Raw genomic sequence first — 17,353 nt, forward strand, 5'->3', positions numbered from 1 at the left:
ATCTCTCCAGCCCCATGTCTCTATTTTTTGAATTTTATATTACTATCCTAGGGCTATAGCAAAGTGACACAGAGTAGACCATTAAACAATTCTGGAATCTAGAAATCTGAGTTCAAGGTTAGATCCCGACCTCAGGACTAGATCTCTCTGAAGAAGAGTCTTCCATGCTATCCTTCAGCTTCTTAGTGGGTTGCTGGTGAGTTCTGGCATCTTTGGCTTGTGCATGCATTGCCTTGGTCTTTGTTTCCAAGTTCATATGAGTTCTTCCTGAGTCTCTGTGTGTATGCCAATCCCCCTTTTTTATAAGAGCACTACTCATACTGGATTAGAGATCTGCCATACTCCAATCTTATTTTACTTGACTGCATTGGCAAGACCACTTCCTAAATGCTGGGGGAGGGGTTAAGACTTCAACATGTGAATCTGAGGGGCGTACACTCCCATCCACAACAGTTATCTTTTGCTAGAGTCGTAGAAAAAAAAATCTTTTTTTCCCCCCATTTTTGCTTAAGAACATTCTCAGAAGCCAGGCTGTGGTTGCATATACCTTTAAATTCCAGCACTCAGGAGTCTGAGGCAGATGGATCTCTGTGAGTTCAAGACCATCTTGGTCTACAAAGTGAGTTCCAGGACAAGCTTCAAAGCTACACAGAGAGGCCAGGCGGTGGTGGCCCCCGCCTTTAATCCCAGCAATCGGGAGGCTGAGGCAGGCAGATCTCTGTGAGTTCAAGGCCAGCCTGGTCTACAAGAGCTAGTTCCAGGACAGGCTCCAAAAGCTAGAGAGAAACCCTATCTCCAAAAACAAAAACAAAAAAACAAACAAACAAACAAAAAAAGCTACACAGAGACACAGAGAAATCCTGTCTTGAAAAACAAACAATAAAGAACATTCCCAGTTTCCATTCTATATAACTAGGTGCAATGTATGTCTGGCCATATGCAATGACTGCACAAACTTGCTCACCTGCTTTCCAGTGTGACATTGCTCACATGCCACTGCACAACTGACCACGCCACCGCCGCTCTGGAAGGGTCACTATAGAAGTTTACATGCTTTGCCTTTTCTGCAACCTTACATCCATTCCTTAGCTGGATTCTATTCCCTTACGCAGCTTTCCTGTACCTTTCTATATAGGTCCCTATTATAGAATAGTAGGAGCTGAGGATGTAGCTCGGTTGGTAGAGTGCTTGCTTAAAATACCCGAAGCTCTGGGTTCAGGTTCCCCAGTACCGCATAAACCCCAGGTGTGGCAGAGCACACTTGCAATTTCAACAGCCCCGGGGAGGTCACTTAAGTTTACGGTCATTCTGGTCATTCGAGGACAGCCTGGAATACATAAGACCCTGCTTTAAAATAAATAAATAGAAATAAACAAATAAAGTAGATAGTAGAACAACGTGGGACACATGAGTACCTCAGTCCCACCCCAACTCCCCCCTCCCGCAGGCATGCACCCCGGGACTTTGCAAGGACCCTTGCACTTGAGTCTTCTCTACCAAGTATTTCGGACAAGAAACCCAGCTCCTTCAGGGCCCTAGATCTTTCACAGTTCCCAAGATGCTCTCCCGCCCCCTGGAGGCCTGAACTTGGCACACAGGAACAAAGATTAGCCACACCAACAGAGACTCGTCTTTATTGCCGTTTTCCTAGAGACTGACATTGGCGAGCAGAGGGGAGAAGAGAGGACCAGAACAGGGTTTGAAGACCGGTTCAGATTGACCCGCCCCGGGGTACTAAAGCGGTGGCGGTAGCGGTCAGACAGCGGAGACCAGAGCAGGGATGTGGCTCTAGGTCTGCGCCTGCGCGCCGGCCCATGGTCAGGATGCCGGCAGCGTGGTTGCCGTTGGCTTGCAGAAGGCGCTGCAGCCGGCCCTGGAGGCCTGGGGGTCCAGGACGCCGCTTTCCCAGAGTCAGGATGCCCGCGGCGTGGTTTCCAGCGCCGTGCAACAGTTCGTAGAGGCGGCAAGAGCAGGTCTTCTGGCGACAGCAGTCGGGCAGAGGCTGTGCATCCACCCCAAGCGACAGCAGCGCTGGCGGAAGCAGTAGTAGCAACAGCAGCGTCACGGCGGCCCAGGGAACCTAAAAAGGACGAGAGACAGGGCGCGAAAGGGGTTCACTCCATACCCAGTCGGCTCAGAACCTCTCCTTGCCTGAAATCGTGCCTGACTGTCACTGAGTTTCCTGCGTCTACTCATCCTTCAGTCCACAGCCGAGCCACCTCCCCTAGGAAGCCCTCGTAAACTTTCGCCGGCTGAATAAGTTTGTCCCTTGCAAACATATTTAAAGGCTCCACCTGCAGACAGGCGTGTCCGAGCCTGTCTGAACCAAACATGTAAGCTTAGCCGAAACAAAGGGTTTATTCAGCCTAGGCCTTCCCTCTACACACACAGCAGGCCTGTTCCTTTGCTGGAGAAAACTGAACATTGTGACTTTGGACCAGTTTCTCACCCTCTTAGGATGGTCCTTCCTCACCTACAAACGAGGCATTAAATCATCCCTGCTATCCAGGGCTGTTGAGTGGGAGACATAAACTGATAAGCACAAAAGCATCTGAAATACAAGCGCTCGCTCAATAAACTCGAGCCTCTAAGAGAATGGCGTACCTAGTATTAACCAAACAGGCTGAGGACTGAGATCCCGCCCAGACTCCTGCCTCAGTGCTGCCTGAGAACGATCATCTTGGGCCCAGCCCCTGGGCAAACATTCTAGCAACCTCAGTGGTTTGGTGAGGCTCATCCCTATTCCCAGCTCTTTACCTTTGTAGAAAGAAAATTCATGATGTCTGGAGCTCAGGGCAGGGCAGTCTGAAAAGACAGTTGTCTTTAGCGCAGTGGTCCAAACACCCAAGGAGTCTGAGGCGGTGGTGGACGGTGGGCTGCTTCCAGGGGCAGGGGTTTATAGTGCTCTGAGGTGTGTGTGGAGGGGGGGGGGGGGACATGAGCATCTGCGTCCATTTTAAACCAGACAAAGGCATGTCTAAGATTAGCATCTTGCTGTGGAGCCGTCTCCAGGTTGTACCCAAAGAATGGCCGCCCTGTCCTTGGTCCCCTGCTTGTCTGTCTGCCTGTTTCTTGGAGATGAGGCGGTCTCTGGGTACTAATGAGGCTACCTTGCACCCAGGAATCCGAGTTCACAAAAGAGGCCCGTGACTGGGGCACTGGCCAGAGGCAATGGGGGAGGGGGCAGTTGCTAATTAGGGGCAGGAGAAGAAGCAGCCTGAGAACCATTGTTCATGGTACATAGAGGGTGGGGGAGTAGGGAGGATACCTTGGTAGCATTTACACACACACACATACACACACACACACACACACACCTGCCACCTCCTTGTCCATCTCTGAGGAATATCAGGTTCCAGAGCCTTTTTCCTCCATGGAAACATGGAGAAATTGCCCTCCCCACAGTCCTCCATTTCTTCTGTCCCTTTCACTTAACTCCTCCATGGAAAGTCTTACTTTTATGGAGACTTACTGTGGGCAATGGGTGTGGGCAAAGCCTGGTTTCTAGAAACTGGTGGGGAGCAATGTCTCCTAGGCCAGGAGAGAAGAGGCTATTGCATAGTCTAACTCTGCCCTCTCCAGGACTGAACCATCATGGAACCCGGTATGAGGGTGATGGGTGTGGGATGGAATTCATCCACTTGCCAAGGACTCATGCCACCTGCCAAACTCCTTCAGGGCCTTTTTAAGGAGCTCTTGATGTAGATCAATTCTGCATGGGTACAGTGACATCAGTGTGCCTAGGGAGTGATTCACTCACTCTTTTTTTCTTTCTTTCTTTCTTTCTTTCTTTCTTTCTTTCTTTCTTTCTTTCTTTCTTTTTGTCCCTTCCTTCTTTCCTTCCTTCCTTCCTTCCTTCCTTCCTTCCTTCCTTCCTTCCTTCCTTTCTTCTTATTTTCTTCCTTTTTGACACAGGGTTTCTCTGTGTAGCCCTGGCTGTCCTGGAACTCACTCCGTAGACCAGGCTAGCCTTGAACTCACAGAGATCCACCTGCCTCTGGCTCCCGAGTGACTGGGATTAAAGGTGTGTGCCACCATTGCCCAACTGTGACCCCATTTTCTTAGCCTGTGTATGCGGATATATACTGCATGTGTGCCTGGTGCCCGTGAATGCCAAGGGGGTTTTAGGTTCCCTGGGACTGGAGTTATGGACGGTAGTGAGCCACTATGGTGCTGGGAAACAAGCCCAGGTCCTCTGCAAAAGCAGTAAGTGCAGCCGGGCGGTGGTGGCGCACGCCTTTAATCCCAGCACTCGGGAGGCAGAGGCAGGCGGATCTCTGTGAGTTCGAGACCAGCCTGGTCTACAAGAGCTAGTTCCAGGACAGGCTCCAAAACCACAGAGAAACCCTGTCTCGAAAAACCAAAAAAAAAAAAAAAAAAAAGCAGTAAGTGCTCTGTAAGCATCTCCACAGCCACCATGTCCCCACTTTCAAGGAGCACACAAATCTGGGGATAATTTAATTCAAGGATAATTTAATGGAGGGAAAGGACTACTCAGAACCAACAACACTTTCTTCTGACAGTCACTTTCTTCTGAGTGCGACAGGGGTGTCCCTCAAAGGCTTGGCCTGACAAGTTGCTTCTACTAGGTAGGTAAGGGGACAGATTATGCCTGAGAAGGGACAAAGTGAACAAAGGCTAAGATTTGACAGTGCTTGGCTCACACGGCATGGGGTGTGGGTCTCATAGTTTCTATGGAACTAAGGGGAGAGTTAAGTTGGGTCACGTTTTCCAGGGCCTTAGGTGCCAGGCTGGGCAGTCATTGGAAGACCGATGGGTGTTGGCTATGGAAGAGGGAGAAGCCCAAGGGCGGGGACATGGGAAGACAGAGAAACATTCAGAGGCAGAACTGAAAGCTGCATGCTAATCTCCCTTGACTTGGGAGGAGCTGCAGGTCTTGGCCTCCCAGCCTCGAGTTTAGTTTCCTTGCTGCTATGGGCACTTTCTGCAAGGAGCTCTGAGGCTCCTTCTTACTATGACACTCCGTGACTTGAAGTTTAGCTTCCTCCTTTCTCATCGTGGAAGTGATTTGTACAGGTTAGGCCGGGAAGGAGACCAGTGCTGAAACCAGGTGAAGCTGGTGACAAACAGCTCCTTCACCTTCAGGGTGGGGGATGGGACGGTGGGGTGCATCTGTCTGCTTGTGTTAAGCCATGGCGGGAGGCTCCAGAAGCTCCTACGTACTCACACTCTTGGGACTAACCTAAGCCAGTGTGCAGAAGAGGTGTAAGTTCTGGAACTCAGGGCAGAGAGAAGGGTGGCTGGCTGGGAGCCCAGGCTGTGGCTGAAGCAGGGTGCCCACATTACATTCCTAAAGCAGCACCCAGAATCTGGGTATGAGAATTTTATTTGACAGCCTGGAGAAATGTACTTAGTAGCCAAGAGTCCTTGATGAGTTTTCTTGTTTGTTTGCTTGGCTTTTTTTTTAATGGTTTATTTAACTTTATTTTATGTGCATTGGTGTGAAGGTGTCAGATCCCCTGGAACTGGATCTTCAGACAGTTGTGAACTGCCATGTGGGTGCTGGGGATTGAACCCGGGTCCTCGGGAAGAGCAGTCAGTGCTCTTAACCGCTGAGCCATCTCTCCAGCCCTTGGTTGGGTTTTTGAGACAGGGTTTCTCTGTACAGCTTTGCAGCCTGTCCTGGAACTCACTCTGTAGACCAGGCTGGCCTTGAACTCACAGAGATCTACCTGCCTCTGTCTCTGGAGTGCTGAGATTAAAGGCATGCGCCACCACCACCTGGCAGTCCTTGGATGTTTTTACAGAGGACCTGGGTTTGGTTCCCAGAACCCACATAGCTGCTCTCAGCTGCCTATAACTCCAGATTCAATGAACTCACTCTCTTCTTCTGGCCTCTGGAGACATTTGCATATACACGGTGCACATAAACACGTAGGCACACACAGATAACATAAAATCAATACATCAATATTTTAAAAAGAATTTTATTTGGGAGTGGATCCAGGGAGCCAAATGATAAAATGGGCAAAGGAGGGAAGGACGGAGGGAAGGGAGGAGAGCTGACAGGAAGAGTATTGGACAATGGTTTACTCTTGTGGGCCAGCCTCCTCCTTTCAGGAGACTGTGCAAGATTATACCTCAGACCAGGAGACAGTGATGCCGAGGTCTTTATTCATTCGCTCCCCGCTCCTTAAGGAGTCCCTCTGGGAGCATCACCTACAGTTTTCAACCATGCTGTACCCTGGTCAAGCACATAAGAGGTTAAGATACAGGAAGTCACCAGGGTGTATCAGAGCTCCTCATCAGTGTCATATAAGTTAGGCTGAGGGAGACGGTCATAGGCACTGCTGGGTTCCCCTGTACGCCCAAAGCCTCTACCTTAAAAGTGGCCAATGCATCTAAGGCCTCCTAAGGGCTCAGTGGCTCTGATGGGCCAATATTATGTGATGTCTGGTCCAGGACTCAACATCTGGAGACGCCCCAGAGGGAAGAGTCAGGTGGCAAAGGGGAGTCTGGCAACAGCTGCTTTGGTTAAGATATCACCCTTTTCTGCAGGAGCTGGGCCAGGTGACTGAGTCTGAGGACCCGAGGCATTTCAGGAGGGAAGGAGGAGGAGGGGCAGGCTGCTAGGGCTTCTCGGAGGACTCTGAAGCTCCCTGGTCCAACCAGATGGACTTTGACAGGACCCACACTGCCCCGGCGCCGCAGGGACTTGTAGTGAGGGGAGACTTCCTGAAGGCAGTGGTCAAGCTAGGGGCAGGAAACAACAGTAAGACTGCCCTGCAGTGGCATGTGTATGCCTGTGCCCAAGGCCACCTGCACGCAGGACTTCGGTATAGAAATGTGTGTTCAAGGATCCATGCTCCCTTCCCAGATTCCCTGAAGAAGGGTTCCCCTCCTTGGTACCCCTTTCCCTGAACTCCCTTGTTTCCATGACAACTGGGAGAACTTGTAGAGCAAAAGAGATTGAACCAGACCCCGTGTCATCCTTTACCTTGTCTCGATTTTCCTCCGACAGATTCCTCAAGCCCCTCAGCTCCACGAACACCTCGTAGTGTGGGGCAGAACCATCACAGGAGTCTGAGGACAAAGCCACCCGCACACACAGTTCCTGAGGACAAAGTGGCTGCCAGAGCCTCTGCCTTCACATCTTCCCTATTCTAAGATTCACGGGGGCGGGGGCGATTCTCAGTGACAAGTAGCAAATAGAGGGGAACCTAGACCCAACACTTGGGTATGAGAAAGGTCAGGAATGAAAATGGGTGGAGCCGGGCAGTGGTGGCAGAGGCAGGCGGATCTCTGTGAGTTCAAGGCCAGCCTGGTCTCCAGGACAGCTAGGACTGTTACAAAGAGAAACCCTGTCTTGAAAAAAAAAAAAAAAAAAAAAAAAAGGTGGAGGCTGTGTTGGGAGGCATGGGAGGGGAGTTAGATACAGAGAGGAACTTTTGTTAGGAGCAGTGGAGAAGACTGAGTTGAATCCCTTCCTAGATGTCTCTGGTCAGGGTGAACATGGGTAGGGGATAACCAGACCCAATGCTAGAAATGCTTACCCAGAATGCCACTCTCCACACAGGCATAGTCCAACAGCTTGGCCCCTGGCCACTGCCCCACTGCTTGGGTCAGGGCCGCAGAGAAGGTATTCTCATCAGTAACTTCTCCTCGAACGCTCAGGGTCTGTCTCAGCCTGAGGGAAGAAGGAGGAGGGAGTGGACCCAAGGGACAGGGGCAGCCCCTCGGCATCCCCAGGGTCACCTACCTGCGGGTGAACCTGACCACAGGACACTGATTGTAGGCACTGACCACCTGGACCACATCTCCCAGGCGGCACCTGAGTAGTGGGGTTAGGGAGAAGAGTGAACTTGTGGTCCCCTCCCAAGGGCAGGACATCAGAGGTGACGGGGCCAGTAGGGATCACCTGGTCAGGCTGGCGTGGTCAGTCAGCACCAACTCATACTCCTCTTCCCTTTGGACGTCAGTAAGAAGGAGAGTGGAGGTTGCCTCCTCTTGGGTTCCTTCCTTGATTGGAAGCAGCTCAATAAAGGGGACTCCAGGGGGCAGAAGATAGGATCCTTGGGGTTGCTCTGGCCACAGGTTTAGGGCCATCACCCCTATAGAGAACAAAAAAATCTTGTTAACCACATTCCTTTCTGCTAGGCAACAGTAGACAGCAATGCCTCATTCTGGACCACAGGCCCAGCTTCTCTGAGCATCTGGTCCTCCTGCTCCAGCTTTTCAGGATACCCCCCAGGTCTAGCCTGCACAGATGCCGTGGTTCCACAAGGATCAGCATTGAAAGCAAATCCTGGTACCACCCGAGTCTGTGTGAGATGCTAGGTCTCAATGAACCTTGGCATGCTCAGCTGTCAGTCAGCGCTAGTAACCCACACCATCCCAGGCACTGAGAAGGATTCAAGAAGATAGGCGGCTGGACGCACAATAGCTAGCTGTGTGACCTTTGCCCCCAGCCCCACCTGCATCCAAGCCCCGCATCAAGCTGACCTCCAGAGGCAGCATAAGCAGGAGAGAAGAAGGCTAGCCCTTGGCACCACAAGGCCTTAAGGGCAGCCACAGCTTCTGCCTGGCCTCCTGCATCCAAGGTCACCACCACCTGCAGCTTTGGCCAGAGCCGAAGGGCCAAACCTCGGGGTCCCTGCTCCAATGCTTCCTGTAGTTCAGCGGCTCGGCTGGGGAGAGGTGTTCCTAGCTTCCCGGATGCTATGGCCTCAGCTAGTTCTTCGCCATCTGCCTCCAGGCCCACAAAGACATCCAGGAGCTCCACTGCAGTCCTTGCCTCCAGTGCCCTCAGCCCTGGGGACATCAGTGCCTCCAGTAGCAGAGTCCGAGTGTCCTTGGATCCGAGGGGGCTTACCCGGCCCAAGGCATGCCTGAGCCAGGGGACAGAGCCGGGCCATGGGGATGTAGGGGTAACACAGGCAGAACTTCCTGGAGTCAACACTTCTGGGTAGGCCTTGTTTAGGGTGACTAGACCCAACAGGGTGACCTGGAGGGATGAAATAAGATAGACTGTTATTTAGACTTCAGAATCAGACCCAGCTACTACTGTGGGCCTTCTGTGTACATCCTTCGATAAGGGTTTGCTGCTGTGGGGTGGGGGTGCCTCTGTTTACCTGCAGAGAAGCCTCTTGGTGGTACTGGGGTGCGGTAGGGGGCAGGAGCTGCTCTTCGCTTTCTTCCTGCTGGACTTGGCTGGTTTTGGTCAGTGGGAGCTGCTTCCGGAAGGTGCTCATGTCTGTAGCCCCCCAAAATACCAGAAATTCCTCAGGAAGTGAGAAGAATGTGGAGACCCTCCAGGAAGGAACGCAGGAGGGGTCTGGAAAGTGGGGTGAGGGCTAGTACAGGACCCAGCAAAGGAAAATCCATCTTAACAGGAGAATCAGGTGTGAGCTGTGGTGGGGCTCTGGGCCAGGCCACAGAGTATTGGTAGTAAATGAACCGGGCCTTTGGGTTCTAGACTCTGGTGTGTGTGTGCTCTTTCTCTTTGGGTCACTTCCCCCAGGTGTCAGAACCGCACCTGTGATCCCCCGGGGGAGACAGCAAGAACTCTGGGCTCTCTTCAGACACCACACGAGGGCCTGCTGCTGGCTCTGGCCCGCGCGCAGTGTGCTCTGTTCCAGCTTTCGCTGCTGCCAGGCAGCCTCCCAGGCCAGGACCCGCCAGGCCACCTGATGTCGGAGGAGGATCAGCCAGGAGGGCCTCTGCTGCCACAGCATGGCCAGTAGGGGCAGCAGGAGCAGCAGCCAAAGCAGCATCTCCAGTAGCTCCTGGGAGAAGAACGGAACAGAGTGGGGCCCGAGGGGATAACCATGTTGTCCCCCCACACTCCCCTGCACACAGGAAGCTGAGGAAGAAGCCAGAGGGAGAAAGCCAGGACCCTGCTGGGCACGCAGTCTGGAAAAGGCAATATGTCTGTCAGTCCAGTGTCCTATGACAGACATCCTCGATTCCTTAGCCCTGTAGCTGAAAGAGCAGCTCAGCAGCTCCCCCTCAGCAGGCACAGAGAGGGCTGAGCAAAACGTAGGACATCTTACCCACTCCCAAGTGACTTTACTTTCTCTCGGGGATCTTCCCTGGCTTGGTCCCCTCTCCCCCGGAGTCCTGGGTATATATGCACCTGTCACAGCCCACTTCTGCCCACTTTCAGTACCCCAGGTATCCCTCAGGATCCCTTAGTGTCTCTGATTTCAGTACCCAGCGTGCCAGAAAGTTGGAGTGATAACTTTAAAGGGCAGGGTTGGGACAGGAAATCCGGCCTGACTGGGCGGAGCTGAGGGGGGTGCTCTTAAAGGAACAGGTCACCTACAGGCTGACAAGTTGGACGCTGGCTCAGGTAGGCAGATGAGGGAATCAGGGCCAGGGTAGCAGGATCACCAAGAAAGAGAAAGGAAGGTGTGTGGTAAGAGTGTTTGCACTCCATCCTGGAGCAGGCTCAGACTTGAGAACGTCTGAAAACCACAGCTGTGGAGGTGCTTGTGTGCACACCTGTCACCCCAGGCCTCGGATTTGGCAGCAAGAGGATCGGAGTTAAAGGTCATCCTTAACTGTGTAACAAGTTCAAGGCCAGCTGGGGCCACCTGGAGGTCTTGTCTTTCAAAGAAAGAAAGAAAAAAAAATCCTACAGGGTGCAGCGGGCACACAGCATTTGGGAGGCAGGGAAGAAGAATGGTTCGAGCAGGTTGTCAACTCCTCTGGGCTACATAGCCAGATCCTGCCGTAAAGAATAAGCAATAGCCAGACGTTGTGAGCCATACTTTTAATTCCAGCACTCAGGAGGCAGAGGCAGGTGGATCTTTGTGAGTTCGAGACCAGCCTGCTCTACAGAGAGTATTCCAGGACAGCCAAGGCTACACAGAGAAACCCTGTCTCAAAAACTTGAAAAACAGCCGGACGGTGGCGATGCACACCTTTAATCCCAGCACTCGGGAGGCAGAGGCAGGCGGATCTCTGTGAGTTCGAGGCCAGCCTGGTCTACAAGAGCTAGTTCCAGGACAGGCTCCAAAGCTACAGAGAAACCTTGTCTTGAAAAAACAAAACAATACAAAGCAATTGTTAAACCCGTATCATAGGCAGTCTGCTAAGAAATCTCACAGACCTCGCCCTTTTACACAGACAAGTAAGCACAGTCTATTACCCAATGGTCAGTCCTTATGATGACCTCATAGCACGGTTTGTCATAGATAGTGCAGTCAATTTACCTGCGACTGAGTTTACTCACTGACTTTATCTCCAGGAAAACACACTTGAAATATTTAAATAGTTTATCTTAATTTTAATTTCCTGTGCATTGGTGGTTTGCCTGCATGTGTGTCTGTGTGAGGGTGTCGGAGCCCCTGGAACTGGATTACACATAGTTGTGAGCTGCCATGTGGGAACTGGAAATTGAACCCTGGTCCTTTGATACTGTGTACAGTTTTTTTTTTATTATTTTTATTTTCTTAACTGTATCTATGTTCAGAGATGATAAGGGCTTTCTCAGGACGAGCTTAAGATGTATTACAATTTAATTTAGTTTTGATTTACTATTACTTTAAAGAAAATTAAAAGTTTATTTTTAGGATACCCAAAGCGTTGTAAAAAGTCCCAAAATGGGGATCAATTTCCAGGCAAGTTTCCCACAAGGTGACCTGGTGGCCTAGAGTGATATAATGCACAGAGATGCGGCTGACCATAGCAGTTACCCCTCTGCACAGAACTAGCAGGGCCTGAGGGGCAGTGGCTCAGAGGGGTAAAAAGGGCCAGTATTCTAGGGGCCAGCTAGGGACAGAGCAAACCCTGGTCCTTTGGAAGAGCAGCCAGTACTCTTAATCACTAAGTCATCCCTCCAGTCCCGAAATACTTATTTTTATTATGCGTTTCTGTATATCACCATGTGTGCAGGTGCCTGTGAAATCCAGAAGAAGGCTTTAGATCTGCTGGAGCTGAAGTCACCCAACAGGGGTGACAGGTTCAGGTCTTCTGGAATGGCAGCAGTTAAGTTCTCTTGACTATTGGGCCAGCTCTCCACCCCCTCCCCAACACCACCTTCTTTTAGAACAGAATCTCATGTAGCCCAGGCTGACTTTGAACTTGATAGGAAGCTAAGAATGACTTTGAACTCTTGATCCTCCTGCCACACCTCCAGAGTCCTGAGAGAGAGAGAGAGAGAGAGAGAGAGAGAGAGAGAGAGAGGATTTAGAGTGGCATATAGGGCTGTGGTCCAGCTTGTCCAGGAATGGCTATCTATCAACAGAAGGCCCAAGAAGCCAGTAGCTGTTCAGTCCATGAGGCTGGATGTCTCTGCTGATCTTCAGTATCCACTGGAATCTCACAGAAAAGGCTCTAGTACCAGTGAGGGAGTAGGCTTGCCAGCATGATGCTTTCCCACCTGGAGCATCACGATTGCTGCTTCCATTTTTTGTTCCTGATCTTAGGTGAGGGCATGAAGTTTTTCACCAGTGTGATGGGAGCTGTCAGGGCTTTGCATCTTTTGAAATGGTCATACTGTTCTCTCTCTCTCTCTCTCTCTGGTTTCTCAGTGTAGCTCTGACCTGGAACTTACTCTGTAGACCAGACTGTCCTCTAACTCAAACTCAAAGATCCACCTGTCTCTCCTTCACTCACAAGTGCTGTGATTAAAGGTGTGTTCTACCATGCCACCAGCATTCAGCATTTTTCTTTTTTTCTCTTCTCCTCCTTCTCCTTTTCCTTCTCCTTCTTCTTTCTTCTCCTTCTCCTTCTCCCTCTCCCCCTCCTTCCTCCTCCTCCTCCTTCTTCTTTTGGTTTTTCAAGACAGGGTTTCTTTGTAGCTTTTTTTTTTTTAATATTTATTTATTATGTATACAATATTCTGTCTGTGTGTATGTCTGCAGGCCAGAAGAGGGCACTAGACCTCATTACAGATGGTTGTGAGCCACCATGTAGTTGCTGGGAATTGAACTCAGGACCTTTGGAAGAGCAGGCAGTGCTCTTAACCACTGAGCCATCTCTCCAGCCCTCTTTGTAGCTTTTGAGCCTATCCTGGAACTAGCTCTTGTAGACCAGGCTGGTCTCGAACTCACAGAGATCCACCTGCCTCTGCCTCCCAAGTGCTGGCGTGCGCCACCACCGCCCGGCAAAATGTGTAGCCCAGGCTGGCCTCGAACTCGTGATCCTCCTGCCTCTGCCTCCTTCAGCAAATCCTACCGGCGTGCGCCACCACAACCGGCCTGCCTCTGCCTCTTGAGTGCTGGGATTAAAAGCATGTGCAACCACCACCCGGCTTCTTTTTTAAAAATTATTTATTATGTATACAGTGCTCTGTCTGCATGTACACCTGCCTGCTAGAAGAAGGCACCAGATCTCATTACAGATGGTTGTGAGCCACCGTGTGGTTGCTGGGAAATGAACTCAGGACCTCTGGAATAGCAGCCAGTACAACTGAGCCATCTCTCTAGCCCTTCATCTCTCCTTTTTTTTTTTTTTAAAGGGAAAGTATTCGAGACAGTGTCTTGCTACACAGTTCATATTAACCTTGAACTCACAATCCTTTTGTCTCAGTCCCTGAATGCTAGGATTACAGGCATGCGCTGTCATAGTCAACTCTTTCTACCTTTGTTTGTTTGCTCCTTCCTTCCCTCTTTTCTTTCTTTCTTTCTTTCTTTCTTTCTTTCTTTCTTTCTTTCTTTCTCTTTCTTTCTTTCTTCCTATCTCCCTTTGGGATTACAGGTGTGCACCACCAAAGTGGTCCAAGTGTGTGTATGTGTGTACATGAGTATGTGAGTCACATGTGTGTAGTGGCCAGAGACCAATATTGGGCATTCACCCACTAGTCTCCATCTCCATTTTTTTTAGAAGATAGTCACTGAACCTGGAGCCCACCGATTGGGCTAGTCTGTCTGGCCAGGCAACCCCATAGACCCTGTCTCTACCTTGCCAACCCTGGAAGAAGAGCCATGTGCTACCACACCTGGCTTTTGACAGGACATGGGTGCTGGGTTCAGACTCTGGTCCTTATGCTTCTGCCGTAAACATGTTGCCAACTGACTCACCTCTCTGTCTTTTTTATTTTTAATTCTATTGATACTCAAATAGACTTTCATACACTAAGCTCATTCCAAATCATTTACAAAGATAACTCTGACTTTGTGGTTGGTGATGCTTGGTTCCTTTAATTCGTTGATGAGTTCCATCTGCTAGCATGTGTTCCGGATGTTTGCGTCCATATTCATGAGTCATGTTGGTCTTGTGATGTCTTAGTCTGGTTTTGGCATTAGGACAATACTGGTTCCATGGCACAATCTAGAAAGTGTCCATGCTTACACTTCTAAAATGTTTGTGGGGGCTGGAGGGATGACTCAGCAGTTAAGAGCACTTGCTGCTCTTGCAGAGGACTCAGGTTCAGTTTCTTTTTGGTTCCAGGGAATCCAAGGCCTTCTTCTGGTTGCTACAGGCATGAGGCACACAAGAGTGCACTTAAATACATGCAGGAAAAACATCCGTACACATAAAATTAAGTACATATTTTTAAAACTTAGCATTTTATTAGGGTGAGTGTATGTGTGTCCGTGTGCTGGGCAGGCTGGTTCCCTGGCTCTGAGATGGAGAGGCTGAAGAAGAACAAAACAGTCCCATACTAGAAACATCAAATCCTTGAGAACAGCTACAGGGAGAAACCATTTCCAATAGTCATCCCATGGTAGAGAGACAGAGAGAGAGAGAGAGAGAGAGAGAGAGAGAGAGAGAGAGAGAGAGAGAGAGAGAGAGAGAGAGATTACATTTTTTAAGCAGAAGTTCACTGACGGAGAATACAGTCAATCAGGAACTCCACTTGACAGCCTCAGCCTCCCCGCTCCATCTCTGCAGGATGGTTTTAAGCCTCCAGTTTGATATTCCCTCTTTGTGCTCTCTCAACCAGGTTACTCACGTCATCTCTCCTAGATGCTAAAAACTCCTGATTCGATGTTTGCTATGTATCTGTTACTTGTTATTCCTTTACTTTTGCTTGCTATAACTTAAGCCTGTTTGAACCCCCAAGAACGGCTGTTGTAGGTGGATAGTACAGAACAGGGTCTCTGCCCCAGGATGGACTCAAACACGGTCCTTCTGATCCTCCTGCCTCCACCTTCCAAATGCTGGCATTAGGAGCATCTATCACCACACCTGTTTGTGTACTACTGGGATTTGAACACAGAGCCTTGTGCACACGAGGCAAGCACTCAGTCAACTGAGCTACATTCTCAGCACAGTGTTTTCAAAATGTACCCAGATCTGCCCTCTGAGCCTTTTTGACCATCTGTTCCCTTTCTTCCCTGCCATGTTCCCCCAGTACCCCATGAGAAGCATCTGTCTCAGACAAAAAGATACATACTTCTTGTGCTGGGGATCGAACCCAGAGCCTTTAGCGCAAGAGGCAAGGGTTCTACCACTGAATTCCCAGACCTTTGAGGAGCATAGAACTCTATTATCATTTCCCAAGCTTCAAACTTGGACTGAGTCTAGGTTCCAATCATCCTCCAATGATGGTTATTAACTTTATGACTACGCTTCAGACCCACGGCTGTGGGTTCCCAGATGACACCACCTTCTCTTGCTTGAACTACTGAAATGGTCCCACTTCCCCTCACAACTTGTTCTGTCTCCCTTCAAGCTACATACGCTGGAGCCGCAGTAGATCTTTCTTTTTTTAAAAAAGCATTTGTTTTTTGTTTTGTGTATGAACGTTTGCCTACATGGATGTGTGCATGCACCATGTGTGTGCCTGGTGCCCATGGAGGCCAGAAGAAGGTATTGACTCTCCTGGAACAGGGGTCATAGACGGTTGTAAGGCGCCATGTGGGTGCCCGGGGCTGAATCCAGACCTTCTGCGAGAGAGTAAGTACTCTTTTCTTTTTTGGCTTTTTTGAGATAGGATTTCTCTGTGTAGCCTTGGCTGTCCTGGAATTCGCTCTGTAGACCATATAGACTCAGAGATCCACTGGTCTCTGCCTTCCAAGTGCTGGAATTAAAGGCGTACACCACATTCTTTTGAGATAAGGTCACGCACTGCCTGGTTGGCCTTGTTATTTAACCAGTCAAGAGTTGCCTTGAACTTCTGTTCTACCTGCCTCCATCTCCCAAGTGCTGGAATTGTGGGCCGGTACCACCATGGCTAACTTATAGCAGGGTGTGCTGGCTAGTTTTATGCCAATTTGACACAAACTGGAGTCACTGGAGAGGAGAGAGCCTCGATTGAGACAATGCCTCAGTACGATAGGCTATAGGCAGGCTTGTAGTGTATTTTAATTCTCAGTTGATATCGGAGGGCCCAGCCCATTGTGGTTGGGACCATCCCTTGGCTGATGGTTCTGGGTTCTATAAGAATGTAGGCTGACCAAGCCATTGACAGCAAGCCAGTAAGCAAGACCCCTCTATAGCTACTGGCTCCAGGTTCCTGACCTGTTTGAGTTCCTGTCCTGACTTCCTTTGATAATGAACAGTGCTGTGGAGGTCTAAGTTAAATAAACCCTTTCCTCCCCAATTGACTTTTTGTTCATGTTGTTTCCAATAGTAACCCTTACTAAGACAGGCTTTCTTTCTTTTCTTTTTTTTTTTTTAAATATTTATTTATTATGTATACAATATTCTGTCTGTGTGTATGCCTGCAGGCCAGAAGAGGGCGCCAGACCTCTTTACAGATGGTTGTGAGCCACCATGTGGTTGCTGGGAATTGAACTCAGGACCTTTGAAAGAGCAGGCTATGCTCTTAACCACTGAGCCATCTCTCCAGCCCCCCCCCCCTTTTTTTTTTGAGACAGGGTTTCTCTGTAGCTTTTGGAACCTGTTCTGGAACTATCTTTTTTTTTTTTTGGTTTTTCGAGACAGGGTTTCTCTGTGGCTTTGGAGCCTGTCCTGGAACTATCTCTTGTAGACCAGGCTAGCCTTGAACTCACAGACATCCACCTGCCTCTGCCTCCCAAGTGCTGGGATTAAAGGCATGCGCCACCACAGCCCAGCTCTTTCTTCTTTTTTAAAATTTTATTTATTTATTATGTACATAGTGTTCTACCTGTATGCATGTCTATGTGCCAGAAGAGGGCGCCAGGTCTCATTACAGATGGTTGTGAGCCACCATGTGGTTGCTGGTAATTGAACTCTGGACCTCTGGAAGAGCAACCAGTGCTCTTAACCTCTGAGCCAACTCTCCAGCCCAAGACAGGGTTTCTTAGAATGGAAATCTAGTCATTCCAACTTGCTGAGATTTCATCCCCAAGCATCTTATTCAGGCAAGGGTCAAACTCAGCCAGGCCTCTGACGTGTCCCCCCCTCCCCCACCTTGTAGCCTCATCCCCATCCAAGAGACTTCTCACAGCATGGCCCCTGGCCCAAGATCTCCGGAGAACTTGTGAGGAGCAGGCAGAAGTTTCGGCCTAAACTG

General features: G+C 49.9%; 2 protein-coding genes across 4 annotated transcripts; both read right to left on the minus strand.

Annotated features, from left to right (window-relative positions):
• Positions 1–1,620: 1,620 nt before the first annotated feature.
• On the minus strand, positions 1,621–2,894 carry Hcrt (hypocretin neuropeptide precursor). The gene is made up of 2 exons (XM_057776644.1): positions 2,758–2,894; positions 1,621–2,080 (listed from the first exon to the last, which is right to left on the minus strand). Exons 1-2 carry the CDS (start codon positions 2,776–2,778, stop codon positions 1,712–1,714), a joined length of 390 nt encoding a protein of 129 aa, XP_057632627.1. The 5' UTR covers positions 2,779–2,894; the 3' UTR covers positions 1,621–1,711.
• Positions 2,895–5,958: 3,064 nt separating this feature from the next.
• Positions 5,959–10,189, minus strand: Ghdc (GH3 domain containing). Of its 3 annotated transcripts, none has more exons than XM_057775318.1 (9): positions 10,097–10,189; positions 9,497–9,746; positions 9,093–9,214; positions 8,464–8,965; positions 7,880–8,072; positions 7,721–7,792; positions 7,515–7,648; positions 6,959–7,044; positions 5,959–6,714 (listed from the first exon to the last, which is right to left on the minus strand). In XM_057775318.1, the coding sequence occupies exons 2-9, from the start codon at positions 9,732–9,734 to the stop codon at positions 6,496–6,498; spliced, it is 1,566 nt and encodes a 521-aa protein (XP_057631301.1). In that variant the 5' UTR covers positions 9,735–9,746; positions 10,097–10,189; the 3' UTR covers positions 5,959–6,495. The 3 variants fall into 3 exon arrangements, with proteins under 3 accessions (XP_057631301.1, XP_057631302.1, XP_057631300.1); XM_057775319.1 differs by having other exon boundaries at positions 8,605–8,965; positions 10,014–10,189; XM_057775317.1 differs by having other exon boundaries at positions 10,014–10,189.
• Between the last annotated feature and the right edge of the window lie 7,164 nt (positions 10,190–17,353).

Source organism: Chionomys nivalis, chromosome 7 (genome assembly GCF_950005125.1).
Source record: "Chionomys nivalis chromosome 7, mChiNiv1.1, whole genome shotgun sequence".
Classification (NCBI taxonomy): Eukaryota; Metazoa; Chordata; class Mammalia; order Rodentia; family Cricetidae; genus Chionomys; species Chionomys nivalis.